Source organism: Ictidomys tridecemlineatus, chromosome 4, assembly GCF_052094955.1.
Source record: "Ictidomys tridecemlineatus isolate mIctTri1 chromosome 4, mIctTri1.hap1, whole genome shotgun sequence".
Taxonomy (NCBI): Eukaryota; Metazoa; Chordata; class Mammalia; order Rodentia; family Sciuridae; genus Ictidomys; species Ictidomys tridecemlineatus.
In genome coordinates, this window is record NC_135480.1 from 145,694,864 (window position 1) to 145,711,938 (window position 17,075).

The 17,075-nt window shown below is 35.3% G+C and overlaps 1 protein-coding gene across 6 annotated transcripts in view; it reads right to left on the reverse strand.

Moving 5' to 3' along the window:
• Positions 1-1,578: 1,578 nt before the first annotated feature.
• Pum3 (pumilio RNA binding family member 3) overlaps positions 1,579-17,075 on the reverse strand; it is a 37,376-nt gene continuing 21,879 nt past the window's right edge. For 3 of the 6 annotated variants that reach the window (XM_005324073.4, XM_078047586.1, XM_040285700.2), the window contains 6 exons: positions 15,362-15,442; positions 8,603-8,745; positions 7,776-7,998; positions 5,570-5,657; positions 4,643-4,733; positions 1,579-1,874 (listed from right to left, as the gene is read on the reverse strand). In XM_005324073.4, the coding sequence (XP_005324130.1) occupies positions 1,742-1,874; positions 4,643-4,733; positions 5,570-5,657; positions 7,776-7,998; positions 8,603-8,745; positions 15,362-15,442 (759 nt within the window). In that variant the 3' untranslated portion in view covers positions 1,579-1,741. Of the gene's footprint in view, positions 1,875-4,595; positions 4,734-5,569; positions 5,658-7,775; positions 7,999-8,602; positions 8,746-15,361; positions 15,443-17,075 lie in introns of all 6 variants that reach the window. The other 3 variants (XM_078047588.1, XM_078047587.1, XM_078047589.1) reach the window with 3 other exon arrangements.

Sequence of the window (17,075 nt, forward strand, 5' to 3'; positions counted from 1 at the left end):
AAAAATTATGTAAATGAAAACAAATGAGACAATGATTTATTCTAGGAAAAATAAAATGGCAGAAGAAATGAAAGTTCACTGCTTGATTCAATATTTAACAATTTTTGTAGATGTAATATCATAAATCTTTTGACTGATGTAGTTCTATTGGGAAGTGAGAGGAAAGGGGAGGATTAGTGGTGGTAAAGTTCTTAATCTGTATTTTTTTACCATAGGAAGCCAGAAGACAACATCTAAAACTGAAAGATTAAAAATAAACACTATAAAAATACGATATTTAGAAACGGCACAGCTAATAACAAACTAGAAGTCATTCTGGAGAGGATAAGACAGGGATATTGAGGAGGGGGTGGAAGAGGTGGCCACTTTTTATGTTTTACAAAAGTGCTTTTTAAATTATTTACGTTATTTTATATTTTTACTTTCAAAGATGAAAAAAAAATAGTCCTGCCCCTAGCCTCTGAATGGGCCCTTTATACGAACATAAATCACAATGTATTAGTAAAAGGCAAGCTGTAATGTAGCCTTCTCGCCATTCATCTCCTCACACAATGCCCAATTCCCCCAGCTGCCCCACCCCATACCCTGAGACTCAGAGGGTGGTAGTCAGGAAGAAAAGTGTGAAAAGTTATAGGTATTCACTCTTCTGTTCTTTGAGAAGAGTTCACACACCCTGGCAGGAGAGAGGGTAATGAAGTCTAGGCAGCTTTATGTTAGGAGTACTACTGGGACCCCACAGTCTGGATAGGAAAGCTGCACTCACTTCTCCAGGAGTGTAAAATGCAGTTGACAGGCATGACTGGGTGTCCTGTTTATCAGACTGCTTGAGACAGAATCAAGACATGTACTGAAAGCAGCATGGCTACATGAGCCCCACTGACCTACCTGCCCTTCTAAGTTCTGCTGTTCAGAGCCAACTATAGTATTAACATTCAGACATGCTTTGCACTCAGACTTCTGCAGTAGAACAATTTTGTATCTTTTTGCCTTTTACTGTATAGACTTTTGACTATTTTAGTGCCAATCCAAAGGTAGAATGTCTTATCACAAGGAGCTTATTTACTTATAAGACCCAAATCCAGAGACAGGGAGATATTCCCAGTGACCCTTACCTTAACACTGTTATCCACTGTGATCCTCTAATTCATCTAGCACATTTCCTGTAATGAGCTTAATTTACCGAAGTAACTTTCAAAGAAAACTTAACATGGAACTCAATCCACAGAATAATTAGAATGCCCTCATTAAAGGGTCCCCCACGGCTTCCTACACTTCAGTTCAAAACCATTAATTCCCATCTAACTGATCCCACCAAAGACACCCGTTGGCTCTTCTTTTCCATATTCTGGCTTGCTTTGGCACCAATGGTCCTCTCAAGTCTCAACTGCTCCAGGAAGCCTAAGTACATGCTCATTAAAGGTGTCTTCTCCCCTGAACCAACTCATTCAACCTCACTTTATACATATTTGGTCCCACCATATAACCACATAGGATTTCTAAACTTTCTAAGTACTGCCACACATTGTGATCTGCTTACTACTCAAAATGAGAGAGCTGTAATTTAAAAAATAAAGACCATTTTTAGAAATAATTTTATATAAACAGATTCTTATACAAAGAAGAAACAAATGTACAGAGCTCCCAAATTACAAAAAGGTGACTCTTGCCATTCTTTTCTGTGCTGGGAAGAGAACAGAGAATGGGAAAAAATTATTCCATTGTTTTTTTTAACTCTTTCCACCTACGTGGTCAGTTTCTCAAGTAGAGTTTCTATTCCTTTGCTTTTACTTTTGTTTTTTTCCAACGTGGGAATCAGGCTTTTCAGCCCAGCTTTGACTTTGTTTGCAACTTCTTGGTCAGAACTCTGCAGAAGACTGAAGACAGAAGAAAAATTAACAATAGTTAATTTAAAAAAAAAAACCCTAGATAATTTGCAATACTACCAGTACCCACAATATAAAATATTTCACTAATGTTGAGATGAATCTTCTAACTATATACACTCTAATTTTTTTTTTGTTCACCAGATGAATAGGGCCAGTAGTCTATATATTCTAAAACCATATAAGAATGTTTTATAATCTTGCAGGTAGAGTCATTCAAGCAAAGACTTAAATGACTCTGATTATCACAGTATTTAATTATATCCTGCCTTAAATTATTCTACATGCCTTCTATCTTTTCTTTACTATCTATATTATAAGCTCAAGAGCAGAGTCCCTGTGTTTTCTTTCCTCTTTTTAATTTTATTTTATTAATCTACTCATCTTCTTTACTCAAGAAAAGAATTAACCCAATTGAATGCATATACAGGAAGCCTAAGTGGGTTCATGAAAGGTAAGAGACAGCGAGCCTTCTCACTGAGCTCTACAACATGCAGTTAAGGAGAAAGAGTTTCACTGCCTGAGTGTGAAATGTTATAACTACACAACTAAAAGCATGATATTTAAATTCTCTAGGATTTAGTTTCCTGATATGTAGAATGGGATTTACAACAGAACCCAGGGTCAGCACACACTCTACCACTGTGTTACACTTAAACCCCTACAGGGTTCTATTTTGAGTGTCAAATTTTCTTGTCACTTAGCAAACAATAAATGTTACCCACTCAATAAAATAATCTGAAACCTTGTTTAAGTGCTCTGCCACCAAAGTGAATAGAGCTTGGAGACTAGTAGCAGTAGGCCCATTCCTTTTACTGGGGCCATGTTATAGGCACCTCACCACAGAACACATGCCCGAGTTTTCTGTTCTTCCCCTGCTTCTTCAGACCACATGTAAATGCTAGCCTCTGAAACATAGTCTAGAAGGAAATTAGTTGGTATTTTCAAAAGTCCCAGAACCCAATAACTTTCATCATGTCAGCAAAGAGGAGGGTCAGTTATTAGCATTAAGCAGCATTCCACTGCTGGTGGGAGACAAGCAATAGCACTACTTGCCATCTGAAAAATTGAAAATGATGAAAAGTGAAGTACCCTTTTAATGGATTTGTGACTCATTTGGTGTTTTAATTTTATTGGCTAAATAGTTACATAATGTATACCACTAATACAAGATAACATTTAACACAGTAAACATGATGACAGGCATTTTATATGCATGGTTTTCATAACAGCTTTAGAATTATTAGTAATCTCATTTTCAATCAAGAAAAACCAAAAAGTTCAATATTTTCCCCAAGGCTACCTATAATCTGGGTCTGGAGGCCAGGCAGCCTATCTAGAGCCGAAGCTCAGCTTCCCTGAGTTATTGTTCTGCTGATATGATTCTCTCTTTCCACTCAAAATAAGTCTTTTTAATTTGCTATAAAAAGGTACAGCACCGAAAAGACAAACATCAATAAACAACTACAACAACGAAACACATCAAGATTTCCAAATCACAAGTTTTAAGTAAAATATAAACAAGTAGGAGATTTTATCAAATAAATAAAATACTGCAATATTCAAAAAATAATAATTGTATTAAGTTACATATAGTTCAACTTCAGTTTAGAACCTCAAGTCTTTCATGTCTTCCTGTACTAGTTCCAAATAGTACTCCACGATAAACCTGTAGTATTCTTATGTATGAAATCTACTCAAGAGGAACTCTAATAAAGTACCTTTATAAATTAATTTCATAGTATCAATGAAATTTCTATTTAATTGAGAGTAATGAAAGAACGTGTCAGTAGGTGTTAACTTTCTGAATGTATGGTAAAGAAATTAATAACAAAAAGTTCGTGTTTCAGCTAGTGAATTTTGACTGTTCAACATCAACTAGAAAATTAACTAACATTAATGAGAAATGAACATAATGATCTACATGAAACACTCATGTACTTGGGGGTACTAATCAACCAGAAAAAAAAAAGGGAGGCTTTTATGAATGTGTGTGTTGAAAGTATATGTGCACAAGATCAAATTATATATTGAAGAAACATTTAACTTTACATCAGTAAAAAATATTGTTAAACTGCAAAGCGAGTACAAATGAATTATGGTAGGAGATTCAATACAGGATTAGTATCTGTTTTCCAAAACCATGGCAGCACAGCAGGAGAAGAATCAAAAGTGACTGCCTCAAAGTAACACACAAATCTTATAAAACAAATGCTTTAAACAGAGGGTTTCATATGGGCACAAAAAGCCTGGAAATTCAATGACCTGTAAATTATTAGAAAAAAATTAGCATACAGATTTTAGAAACAAATGCTTTCCTAATCCATTTAGAATCACTAAAAACAAAGAAAATTACATGTAAAGTCAGGCATGACTTAAAAAAAAACATCAGGTTTGTTAACTGCTTCCTAAGGGACACAAATTACTTACAAAATTTATATATATATATATATATATAAATATAAATTATGTTTTGGTCAAAACCATCATATGATGCCTTGTGAGTGTCATCATTTTGTGATCATCATCATTTTGTGATCTCTGATATCCAAAAGATGGCAGTAAAAGAAATCCTAAGGACAACTGAAAAAGCAACATTTGCTTTCTAATATTTGATCTACTTGTCTAGACTATGGACTAATTAGTAAAGACTAATGCCAGATTACTAGGAACAAGTATTAGAGCTGTGAGGTAAAGGGGAAGGAAGTGTACCTTTGTATGACTGGGTCCTGAGCACAGAAGAAACACGATATACCTACCTGGAAAGAATAATGGCACCTCGATTTATACTAGCCCAGGACTTCAGGTTCTTCATACCAACATGTTCTACCAGTGTTTTTGCAAAACATCCTATAAAGATATACTGAAACTTAGTGAACTTCACTTTTTTTAAGATTTTAAGTTTTCATATTGGGAAAAAAAGCAGTGAAAGACAGCTTCAAATTACTATTCTTATAGGGGGAGTAAGAAGTGGCAGCTCTACTGCTATACTAGTCGCCTCACTAGCTAGAGAGATGTAATTTTCGTCTTAATTCACGCACCACCTTTTTCAGACAGTTCATAGCCGAAACTTTTCATCTGGTAGGGAAAACGTGGCTTAAATACCACATGGAATGTGAATACAGTAAAAAAGGTCAGGTTAAAGACAGGACTAAGAGGGGAATAGTATACAACATTTTAAATACAAGATGCTGTTCTCTTTATAGATGAGTTTCTACAGAACAGCTATAAGGCTTATTTAAAAAGTGCCAAGGACTGGCTTGCCCTTTGGTCACACACATTCAATGCCAAATAAACAGGCAGCTGTCCAAAATTCTCTGATGAGGATAATATTCTTCAGCTTATTCTTTTCTCAAAACTAGAGATTAAAAACCAGGCCTTTTCATTGGGGGTAATGCTATACTATCTGCCAGGAACAGAATGGCATTCAGGGCAATGACCAAGTCTGGTTAAAAATCTGAAGTAGCAGAGGAGGAAAGAGAGAAAGCATGAGGGAGGGTGGGAATGAGGGAAAAAAAAAAAAAAAACTATAGGATTCTCGGACACAAGTTTTTATTCACAGACATCATTTCTAGACACTTAACAAACTTCATATGAACTTACTGGGCCAGTGTAAAGTTCAGTGATGTCAGGAATTATAGAAATTCCACATAAGACGCAAGAAAAGGACAAGTTGCATGGCTTACCTTCTTTTCCATTTTCTTTCATCTTTTTATCTTGTTCTATTAACCATTTCAGAACTAGATGTCCTGCAGGATGTTCTGCAACATGAAGCTACAGGGGATCAAGAAGAGGCTAATTCAAATATCTGTTTTCACCCACACCTTGGCCCAAGATTCAACCTATATAACCACAGGTAGGTAAGGATAAAGTCAAGTTTCAAGTTCCACAAGGCTTAAGAAGTCTTTATCTAGAATATTCTTATAGCTAGAGGCACCAGAGATAGGCTGAAATGAACTTGGTTATGCAAGAATGCAGCCCCTGCAGGGCATGGCACATTTGGCTTCCTGAATTCAAGTCCAAACCACACCACCCAAAACTACACTCAATGGCAATTCTGTAGTTCTGAGGTGAGAATAAACCTCTGAAACAGAATACCACAGCAGAAACACTGAAACCTAATTTTGAATGATGAATGGTGTTTAAATACATGTGACTACAATGATCTGAGCAGGTCAAGAAAAACTGTTTTAGCTCAACTTGACTCCTTTGTAAGGGCCACACCAATCATTTCCATCTGGGGACTCTGCGTATGAAGTATGGGAAACAATAGCACAATCTCCTTACAGAGAAACTTCCGCTACACACTGCTCATTCCCACTTGGTAATATGAACTGCTTCAGGAGGGCAGAGGTCAGGGCTGCACTTCTCCTTCCCAATTCTATGGGTCAAAAGTATGCCATACACTAAATACAAGGCATCATTTTCATTCAGAACCAAATACATATTTGTACAAAACATTTCCAAATGCCAGGCTTTGGTCTAGATGATTAGAGGGAATTAAAGCTGAATACAATATAAATGCTGCTATGGAAAAGGATCTCAACTGTTCACTCAACAGCACCTCCCTTGTCAGCTTTCTTTCCTGCTAACACCTCACCCAGCCACCCGCCTTCTCTAAAGCTCCCTTTTTACTTTCAGGGGATACCTCCTGACTGGTCTGATGCAGTTCTGTTCATCCAAACTGCTTCTGCCAGAGATTGGCCCACAAGTCAATGTGATTTAGTTCTAGCCAATAAAATGTCAAGAAAGACTGGGAACTTGCCAGACCCAAGAGGAAGACTCATTGCTCTTGCTCTTTCCTTCCTGCTTGGGCTCCTGATGTGTGGACTTGGGCTAAGGTTGTGAATGCTAGCAAATGCAATGCAAGAATAGCTGCAAAGATGTTAGAGTGAGCCAGGAAGGTGGAATCTGGCATTGTGAGGCACTACTTTTATTACGGTAATTAACTATCTAACTGCTACCAAGAGGCAACTTATCATTTAAACCAAAACACTCCTTTCTAGAGCAACTACCCATAGTACTAGTTAAAAGTCCTTGGACATAGACTAAAATTCAGATGTTACATTTAGTTCCCATCACATCCTGAACATAATTCAATATGAGAATTGACTTTTACTACTTTAACACCTTGCTTATATGTCTCACCAATGGACACCAGGCTCTAAGGACAAAGACCCTGTCATTTCATCTTTGAATACCTTTTTAAGCATTTAGAACAGATTTATTCAAAGCAAAGAACTTAAGTAATCTATTTTTTTTTTTTAATCTTAAAACTGTAATACTAGGGATAATAATGGAGGGCCACTGTGAGGATTGAGATCAAGGATTTGTAACTCTAGGCGACAGCAGAGGCCACTGACTCAGAAAACAGTAGGTTTACCATAAATACGTTAGAGGCTTTGGGAGCTTATAAACCAGCCCAACACAAAGGCCCAGTATGTCCTGGCCTCTGCCTTCTTCTTCCTCTGCTTGACAATTTCCATTCCCACTCCACCTTCCTATTCTCAAACTGCTGCATTTGTGCTCCCTCAGCCTGGAATCTTCTATTATTTTTTGATGAGCTTCAGGTCTCAGCTTAGCTTTCCCTACCTTCAGAAAACCTTCTTGGAGTAGGTGGCTCTTACAAAATTCCCTAAAACCTGTAGTTGTCCTTCACAGTTTTCACTTAGAATACTAAGATTTTGTTTTTATTCTGTAGCTAACATGAATCATTATACATTTCTAAGAAATACAAGTACTGTAAAGGCATGTCGTTTTGAATTCCCAATTTTCATATGTACTGTCAGTGTGAGGAGGATTAATTGTTGTTAAAACTCTTTGGAGTGATGAACTGACTTGAGTTTTTATAGCCCCCGCAACTTTCGTGCCTCTCTTAAAATAGCACATTACCTCTCCGTCCTTGCCACCAGGATGTAGTTCTGCTGCCGCCAAGCTGGCAATGGCATTCATGGCAGGCTGAACATCTCCAATGGCAGATCCCAGAATATCAGACACCAACACACATGCAGACTTATCTAGCACCACCTCTTGGGCGTGTCCTTGCAGGTAGCTTAACAAAGCTGGAGAAATGGATTCTAAGAGCTCACGACGACGGATCTCTGTGTCTTTCTTACTATAGGAATATGTTGAATGAAGTATTATGGTTAAGAAAATTAGCAAAGGAAATAGTAATCTTATTATCACAAAAACCTTAGGCAATTATTTTCTGTGTCACAATCTATTGTAACTGTTGACAATTCTACTGAGCATATAGACAACAGGTGATTTGAGGCTGGGAAGCTTAGTTTATGCAATACAACAACAACAAAAAAACATTCAAACAAAAGCCCAAACTACCAGACAACAATGGATTATTCCATAAGCTAACACATGCTTAAGACTACTGAATGGACTCTACTACTTTCCTTGGGTACTCAAAACCAGAGTAACAGTAGTTCTGAAAATAAAGCAAACAAAAAACAAACCATGCACCTGAATACCCGCTATGTACCAGGGCTCAGAGGTGTTCTTTTGGCATGACACTTTTATTTCCTTGTCAAGTTAAGAACTTTAAGAATCTGTCAAAATTACTGGATTAAAACAAAATTCACCTTTTGGGTTTTTTCAAGAGATAGAGTAAGAGAGTATGGATGTGTGACTGGAAGTATAGACTACTCTGATTTCATGAACAGTCAAAGAAAGGAAAGAAGGACTCAAAGCATTCTACTAATTTTTACCTGTGTGCATTACCATCTCCTTTTTGCAGAACTTCAATGATTTCTGGTACTGTATGTGCAGGATCTCTTGGACTCAGTAAATACAAAAGGACCTTCCTTCCATATTTGTCATTTACTATGTTTGGCAAGGAACTGATAATTTCCTATAAAATTATAAATTAAAAAAAACCTTTATGTATATCTATAAATTATGGTTGAGATTTGAATGGTAATGAAGAATAGACATATGACTATTTTCCCGTGTATTTAATGGAAAATGGAGTGAGTTCTGAACTGTCACATTAAAACACAAAGAGATTCACGTTTGGAGCATAGAGTCAATTCTCTACTGTCACTAGTATCACTAAACAATCCATTTACATTAACTGACCAAGACCAAGGACTTAAAACCTATTTAAAGTAGTTATCTTCATTCATTATGCCAATATTTCTTAGGCCTATTCCTAGGGACAGTTCTTGCTTGAGTCACTGAGTAGATGGTTAATTTGTAGCTGCACTTAACCATAGCCTCAATGAAGAACATCCTTCTCAGAACTTCTCTGCTGAGACTATGTGAGGGAGATACAAAAACTGTAAAACAGAAAAAAAAAAAAAAGGATAAAAACCTTTAAAGTTAGGTTGCTCGTTCATGGTAAATGAAGACTATTTAATTATTATAGTAAAAAACAAGAACAGAGTGGGAAGGGAAAGTAAATCCAGAAAGACTCCACTGAGTAGTTACAAATTACCCTGTATGGCATTTTCAGTCAATATACACAGGCACAGGAACTTCCTTTTGTAGTGGCTGCAATCGAAGTGACAAAAGCAATGTTGCCCCATCTCAACTGAGGGCCTACGTAAATCTGTAAATCTGATGTTTTCAGAGACAGAAAGTCACTGTTTAAAAATTCCTTTATTCTTGATAGAGAAAACACAAAGAGAGAACATCTGCTTTCCCCCACCCTTAACATTCTTGTTTCTTGTAATAAACTTTAGATGCAAATGCACGTTTCTCAGTACCAAAGATTCTTAGAAGTGGCTGAGGCCAAAGGAAGAATTCAGTTCCATTGGCCATGTTTACAAATGAGGCACTCAGAAGAGAGAAATGACTTGCCAGAGGCCATGTAGAATCATTACTAGGGCCCTGACCAGTCCTAGTACCCTGACTCTAAATCTAGTCTCCTTCAAAGAAATCATACAATCTTTTTTGAAGAGGACTTATTTATAAAATCATATTCAGGTCTGCTCTTTTCCAATTTGTCTATTTATTATGATAAAATTACTAATTTTAGTGCAAGAAGGAAACTAAATTAAGTGAGTTATGAACCATGAGGCCACAATACAGAAAAAGTCAAGATTCCATGGTTGATGATGAAACTCCAGATTTCCATGTATTATGTTCCTTTTTAAAAAAATCCCAAGCTTCCCTCATATTTTTGCATAAAAGTATGTTTCTGATAATTAGTAATAGTAGCTAACATTTGTTAAGTGCCACTAGGAGCCAGACACTGTTGAAAGCTATACATCTATCATGTTAAATGACATTCACCACAGTGCCTATGTTTAACATGACTCCAATCCTCACTTAGCTCTCCTAACTACTTCTCAAGAAGTTTAAGGTCACATCATAATGATTCCTACATAAAACATACAAGTTTCCAGAATAGATTCAATAAATCTAACCACCTCAAAATGGATATATAGTTTCAATCACCCTGAGAAAATGAACTTAAAATTTCCATAATGCAAGGGAAGATGAACCAAAAAAATTTCCAAACTTATTGTAGAATAGGGAGCTTTTTTATATGTGTTTTTGATGACGGCATTCGATGCACCATATGGGCGGGTAGGGGGGACCTCTAGTATATCCTCAGGTATCTGTTTTAAACTTCCATCAACTCGGACAAGAAGATTCGTCTTTTAAAAATCTGCTCTTTAATCTGTTAATTCATTTCAAGATAGGGTTGAGAATGATACAATGGTTGGGTCAATTTCCACAGTCTTAACAAAAACAACAATCCTTTGCTGTCTGTTAAAAATAACAGAAACCTCTAGAGTTAATACCTTTAAAACTTGGGTGACATAAGTGTCAAAATAAAGCATGGGGATATACAGTAAACAACTATAATGGTTACTACTGGACTGACCTAATATATGTGGCTTGGGCAGAAAAAGTTTTGGAACACAGAAGCAAGAACTTCAAGAAACGTATAAAATCCATGCAAAAATATATTCAAGGACTAGACTCTGAATTCACTGATTTTTACTGCCTTTTGGTTCATAATTAACAAATTTAGAATTTAAACTCATGTTTAATTAAAATCTTAAAAATATGTAATATTTATAACACAATTTTGTGAAACTCAAAACATTTACTTAAATATGTAGTATTTAATTCTCCATTTTGCCTTCACGACACTTTTTCCTACCTCTGAAATTATACATATTTGAAAAATACAAAGAAAACAGTATGTGAGTGTTGCAAATCAGAGATTTCTAGATCATTGCCTGGAGAATACCATTAACACAGATAAACAGGTAGGAGATGGCTATGGCATAGCTGATTGTGTGCTTAATTTGATCTCTGAAGTCTTCAAGTCAAGTTAGAAGCCTTTGGCAAATCCTTTGACCTCCCTGCCCATTAATTCCCTTATCTGTAAAGGAAATGATCCACCTACCTGACCCATGGGCTATTACCATGGCAAAACAGAAAACTATTCAAGCTGCTGTAAAAGAATTATTTTCATATTTAAAACACACCACTGAATATATAGCTTCCCCAACTATAGAGATTAAATAAAGCTAGTGGAGTCAAAGGTTTTCACTCTCAACGAGAAATGACAACAATGACAGTTTGATTTTCATTTGGCTTAGCTTATGCTTTATAAGAGTTAACTTAAGAGAAAATACAAGAAGGACCATTTTTTGTAACTTATTTTTCTTATGCTTCAAAAAACAAAGAGCACGGGAAAGAACAAAAGACCTCCCTCCTGTTTCTTGAAGTTCTAGTTTCTTGTGTTCCAAAACTATTTCTACCCAAAGACACCTTTGGTCGGTCTGAACTCCAAGTGTTAGGCCCCTGCCAGACTTCTTGGCACTCTTGTTTTGCCTATTCTCTTTTAAAGAGAAAGGGTAAAGGTCAAAATCAAAGATGCACACAGGAAGGAGAGTTAGAGCATACACATTATTTTCTGTTAAGGACAAAAATGCAAAAAGACATAAATTACTGAGAAGCTGGTATATGTTTCTGTGTGGAGACAAATAGAAATGCAAGCTACATTATCCATAAGAAGCTAAAATCTAGCAGAATTCAAAATAAACTTAAATAATGAATACCAGCTGAAGTGTTGAGAAGATTGTATTACCAGGCAGTCTAAGTGTTTTGTTACCAAAAAAATGGTGTTTTTATATCAAAGTTCATGGTTTGGCTACCCTCAAAACAACAACAACAACAAAAAAAAACAAAAAAAAACAAAAAAAAAACAACCACCAAAAAAACAGCAGGTCCTGTGTAATTGGGCATAGGGTTTCAGTCAGTTCTGAAACACAAAAAGTCCCAGAGACTGGTTGTACGACCATGTGAGTATATTCTATACTACTTGAATGTATCCTTAAAATGCTTAGATGGCACATTTGTGTTATGTGTATTTTATCTTAATTACAAAGAAAACAAAAGCAAAATTGGGAAGGTCTATCACCTTAGAGCTCTCATTATCATAGGCTTAGGTGAGTGGTTGCCATCACTTTGGACAGGGCAGGTGATCTCCTTATTGCTCAGTCCCCTACCTTCTTTCACATACTTGGTCTGCCTTATTCATTTACCAGTTTAGTCAATGGACATTTTATCTGTTTGTGAGCCCTGTGTCAGATCACAATTAACTACTAAGTGAATAGGTAGAAAAACCAAAGAAAACAGTAGTTGACAGGATGGGCAGACCAGATCTGGCTGGGAGATCAAAGACTGATATCTAGTCTTAACAGAAAACAAAGTTTGATTATCAGACTATGATTTTGATGTGACATTTCAGCAAATCCAGATACTCTAACTAGAATGCTTAGCAACATTAAGCTTTCTTGGCTATTTTTAAAAACACTGTACAATACAATATGCAGTGATTTTTTTTTTAGTGGCTGGGTGGAAAATACTAAAACATTCAATGTGTAGTATATTTGTCAACTCAGCAATTCTGGTAAGTGAATGCCTTCACAGACTTTTAACGTATGCAGGAAAATAGACATGATTATTAATGGAATTATCTGCACTAGCAAAAATAAATAAGAATTTAAAAATAGTTTATTCAAAAGAAAAAACTAAACATCTATCACCAGAAAAAGAAAATTACCCATATGTCCATGTTTGATAGAATACTACCTTGCATTAAAAAATAAATGACCAAGGACAAAGGTGGGCAAATTCAGGTCTTGTTCAAATCCACCTTGCAGCCTATTTCTGTATATCCTGCAAAGACTAGATTTTGCACCTTAAAGGGATGTTAAAAAGGAAAACCAAATCAAACAAGAAAATAAGACAGACACCATATAAGACCCATAAAGCCTAAAATAATCACTATCTGGCCATTTACAAAAAAGGCTTGCTGACCCCTGATGATGAAACTCACAACATAGTTCAGTTACAGCCATTAAACAGCAACTGGCTAATGTACTTATTTCCTTTTCACAAAATATTGTTGTCACACCAGGTGTGTCATACCAATGACTTCAGGGTAAGTGGATCAAGTTTTAATAAATACGTATGTTTCAGAAGGTAAAGCAGGTAAGAATCAGTTTGTATCCATTTTGAAAAGTGGAAGGCTATCTGACCAGGCCATGATTTCAACCTGACATTTCTGAAGTCTGAGTACTTTGAATAGAGTGCCTAACAACACTTGGCTTTCTTGGTTATTTTTAAAAAGCACTGCCTTCTGCAACAGGTTTTGTGATGATTGGTGGGGTGGGGAAATGCAAGAGCAATTAGCATTCCAGTTTTATCACCAGCTACACAGTTTAATGATACACAGAGCCTGTTGAGCTTTTGTCAGTTAGAAGCAAGAGATCAGCAGTCAAGCCATGCAAGGAAAGCTGCCCTAAGAGGGACAGTCATCAAGAATGTGAATTAAATAGTTGTGGGAAATGGACTGATAAGCACAAGGAATTGAAACTGTTTTAATAGCAACTCTGAGATTAATCTTTGGAAAAAAATATTTAAAGAGGTGATTCTGGGAAATTCTGAAGGAAGTCTGGTTTCTCCTGAAATCCATTTGGAACAGATATGTAAATTTTAGTTGTGAAAATATTAAACAAAAGCAAACTTTCAATAGCCCAGCCTGTTTCCATTTTTGTGAAACAACTTTATTCATTAGCCAATTCTATGGCCTCACATTTCTGTCACAGGAATGAAAAACAATCATTATTGATTGGAGTCAAAAGGGTAATAAAGCCACAAGGAACATGTCAAAATACTCAGTCTGTGACATGAAAGTCTTGCCAATTTGTTTCTTCCCACAATCCTATCTCAAAGAAAGTCATCACCATCTTAAAATAGTTAAGAACAAAGTTGGAAAATGACAGCAAGGGCATGAGAAATTCACACTGGGACCTAGAGCTGGCATTTAAGAAGAAGAAGAAAAAAAAAAACCTTTTTCTTTTCCAGTGGCTGATATACTTTTTCTATTGCACCCAGTTCTACTGGTGCAAATGGGCTACTAAGAGAGGACACAGCACCACCACCTGACAACAGGTAAACTCTCTAGATAATCCATGTGCTTCTTCTCTTCTGCCAAGAGTACCATGTGTTCCCAGGATTTCTCCAAGATCCCCATAGTTGTGTACCAAACACAAAAGTATGTATAATTTTCAGATGAATAACCTGTGTCTATACAGACTATTTTATTTTTAAAACATTTCCAAGTCTGGTCAGTGCTACCAATGTTGTAATTTCTTATCCCCACCCTTGTAATCTCAATCATACCATATACTCAATATCAACTGCATTCCAAAAATAAAGGAAAAGAAGATACAAGAGGATCATAGAAGCAGAAGTCAGAAAAAGAATAGAGGAATAAAAATAGTTTAGAAATTCAACTTTAACTTTTGGAAAAGAACAGTTTGGTTTTTCTTATGTGCATGTTAAAGTTTAGAGCTAATAAACTGTACTTGAGCATAATCACTTTATGGCCATTAAGCCAGATTAGAGGAATTGCTGAAATGTAAAAATGAAGTTAACATTTTAATTTTAGTCCTAACTTTTAATCTAATTATACAAAAGCTTTCATGAAAGTTTTAACAAGCACCAAGACTAAGTGAGCTTTATGAATTTTCCTTCTCTAACAATTTCAGAACAAATGTATTAGTAAACTGGATAACTGTAGAGAGAGTCCGTCCATAGGAAGAGAGTGTTAAATTGACAAATTACTACCAAAACTAATTTCTGATCAAATCTAAGCACTGCTTTGCTGATTTTTCATTTTTTAATCTCTAATATAGTCTTAAAATACAACAACAATAAAAAAAAACCTATGTTACCCTAATCCAAAACAAAAGTCAAGTCTTAACCACAGTCTTTTAAATATTTTAAATAGTATTAATATCAAGTTACAAGGTTATGATTCATATAGGAAAAGAGCAAATTTCCAAAATAAGACTTAGTTGAGACAACTAAAAAAATACTGGCCAAAGTACAGGTGAAAACTCTTTTTAACACTGCATGTGTGAAATCAAAGTTATATACCCACAACTGGTATATCAATGCAACTTAAATCTAAGACCATCAGAATTACGTACCGAGATGATTATCTGCTTCACAAGCTTAGTATCATCAATACAATCAAATGCAGCCAGTAAAACCAAATGAGAGTATTGGCCCTGTAAAAATTGAAAGGTAGTAAAACTTAAAAAAAATGCAAAGATTTTTCCTCTTACTCCATCTATGGAGTCATTCCATAAAGGCTACCAACAGGGACAATTTACCTAACACAATATGAATAAAAGCCATTCAAATGCACTTTCTTTCTTATCAGGACCTAGTTAATTACATTCTTAAGAAATGATTGATTAAAAAGAAAAAGAAAAAAGAAACAGAAAAGCATATCCTTCATTGCCAAAGAGCCCCAGACTAACCAGGATATAATACCTATCTAAATAGGTATCCTGTTAATAGCTATCTGAAAATCAAACTTAAAAGAAAGTCCAAGTGATAAGATTAAAACTATGTGTGTGTTGGGGGGGCGGGGAGTTATCACACAGAGAATATTAAAATCACACACAAAAATACATAAGCTTACATGTAATTGCACACACACACAATTCATAATACATGACAGAAAATTCTAGAAGGCAAAATACTGTAATGTAATAATCATCTCTAGGATAAAGGATTATAATCGTTTTAATCATGTATTCTCCAATTGTATTTAGATCACAAATTTTCTTAAAATAATCCTCCACAATAAGAATATAAGTAAATACAAAACAAACTATAAAGGTACACTTACTTAATGATATGAGAATAAGGCAAAACTTTTTGCTTTAAAAGAAGTATGGAAGCAAGACCCATGTAAATTCACAATTGTGGCTTTCACAACAATCTCCTCTTGAAATAATACAATTATTTCTGCAATGCTGATTGTCCTCCAAACATTTAAAGAACTCTTACTTTACGTATAAAACCAAACCAAAACACTGTTTTAAAAGCTTGTTGCATATTCTTGTTAGTATCACGGATGATGATATCAATGTTGTATGTGTCTGTCTTAATTAGGGAGAATCAATTTTTTATAATAGCCAGCACAGATTTATAGCAAGGTCTGAGAAACATGACATTGTTTTAATTAGAAACAATGAGGAATTTGCTAAATACACAGATGTAAAAACAAACTGGAGAAAAACACCAAAGATCTAACATATTTATGATCTAAAGATCAACAATCAACTAAAACAGCAAAAAATGAAAGTCCTTTTACAGAATGGCTTAAAAAGTATAATAATGCCTTAATGTTTACAGAGTGGCTTAAAAAGTATAATAATGCCTTAATGGAATAATTAAGGTCAATAATTAAAACAACAAAACACCATTGTCCACTTATCCTATAGACAATGTTGAAAACCTCTGATAACAGACAAGTTGAGGTAAAGCAGGCACACTTTTATGTTGGTGAGAATGCAAAGTGGCTCAACTTTGGAAAACAAAGGTAACAACTACAGATACACATATATTGAAATAAGATGGTCCCTAAGACAAATTAAGTGAAGGAGACAACAAGACATAGTACAAAATCATTAGTTTCAGCTTTCTGAAGTCATACACCCATAAGCTTGACCAAGAGTACAATATTTCTGGGTAAATACAGAAGAAGTCTGTAGAGAATTGAATTTAAAAGGCAGACATACTATCTTTTGAAGGCAAAATTACATTGATCAATGATGATTTCTGTTCAAATTATATGATTAATATGCATAGATGTTATATATATTAACAGTATAAGTGAGCAATAAGCAA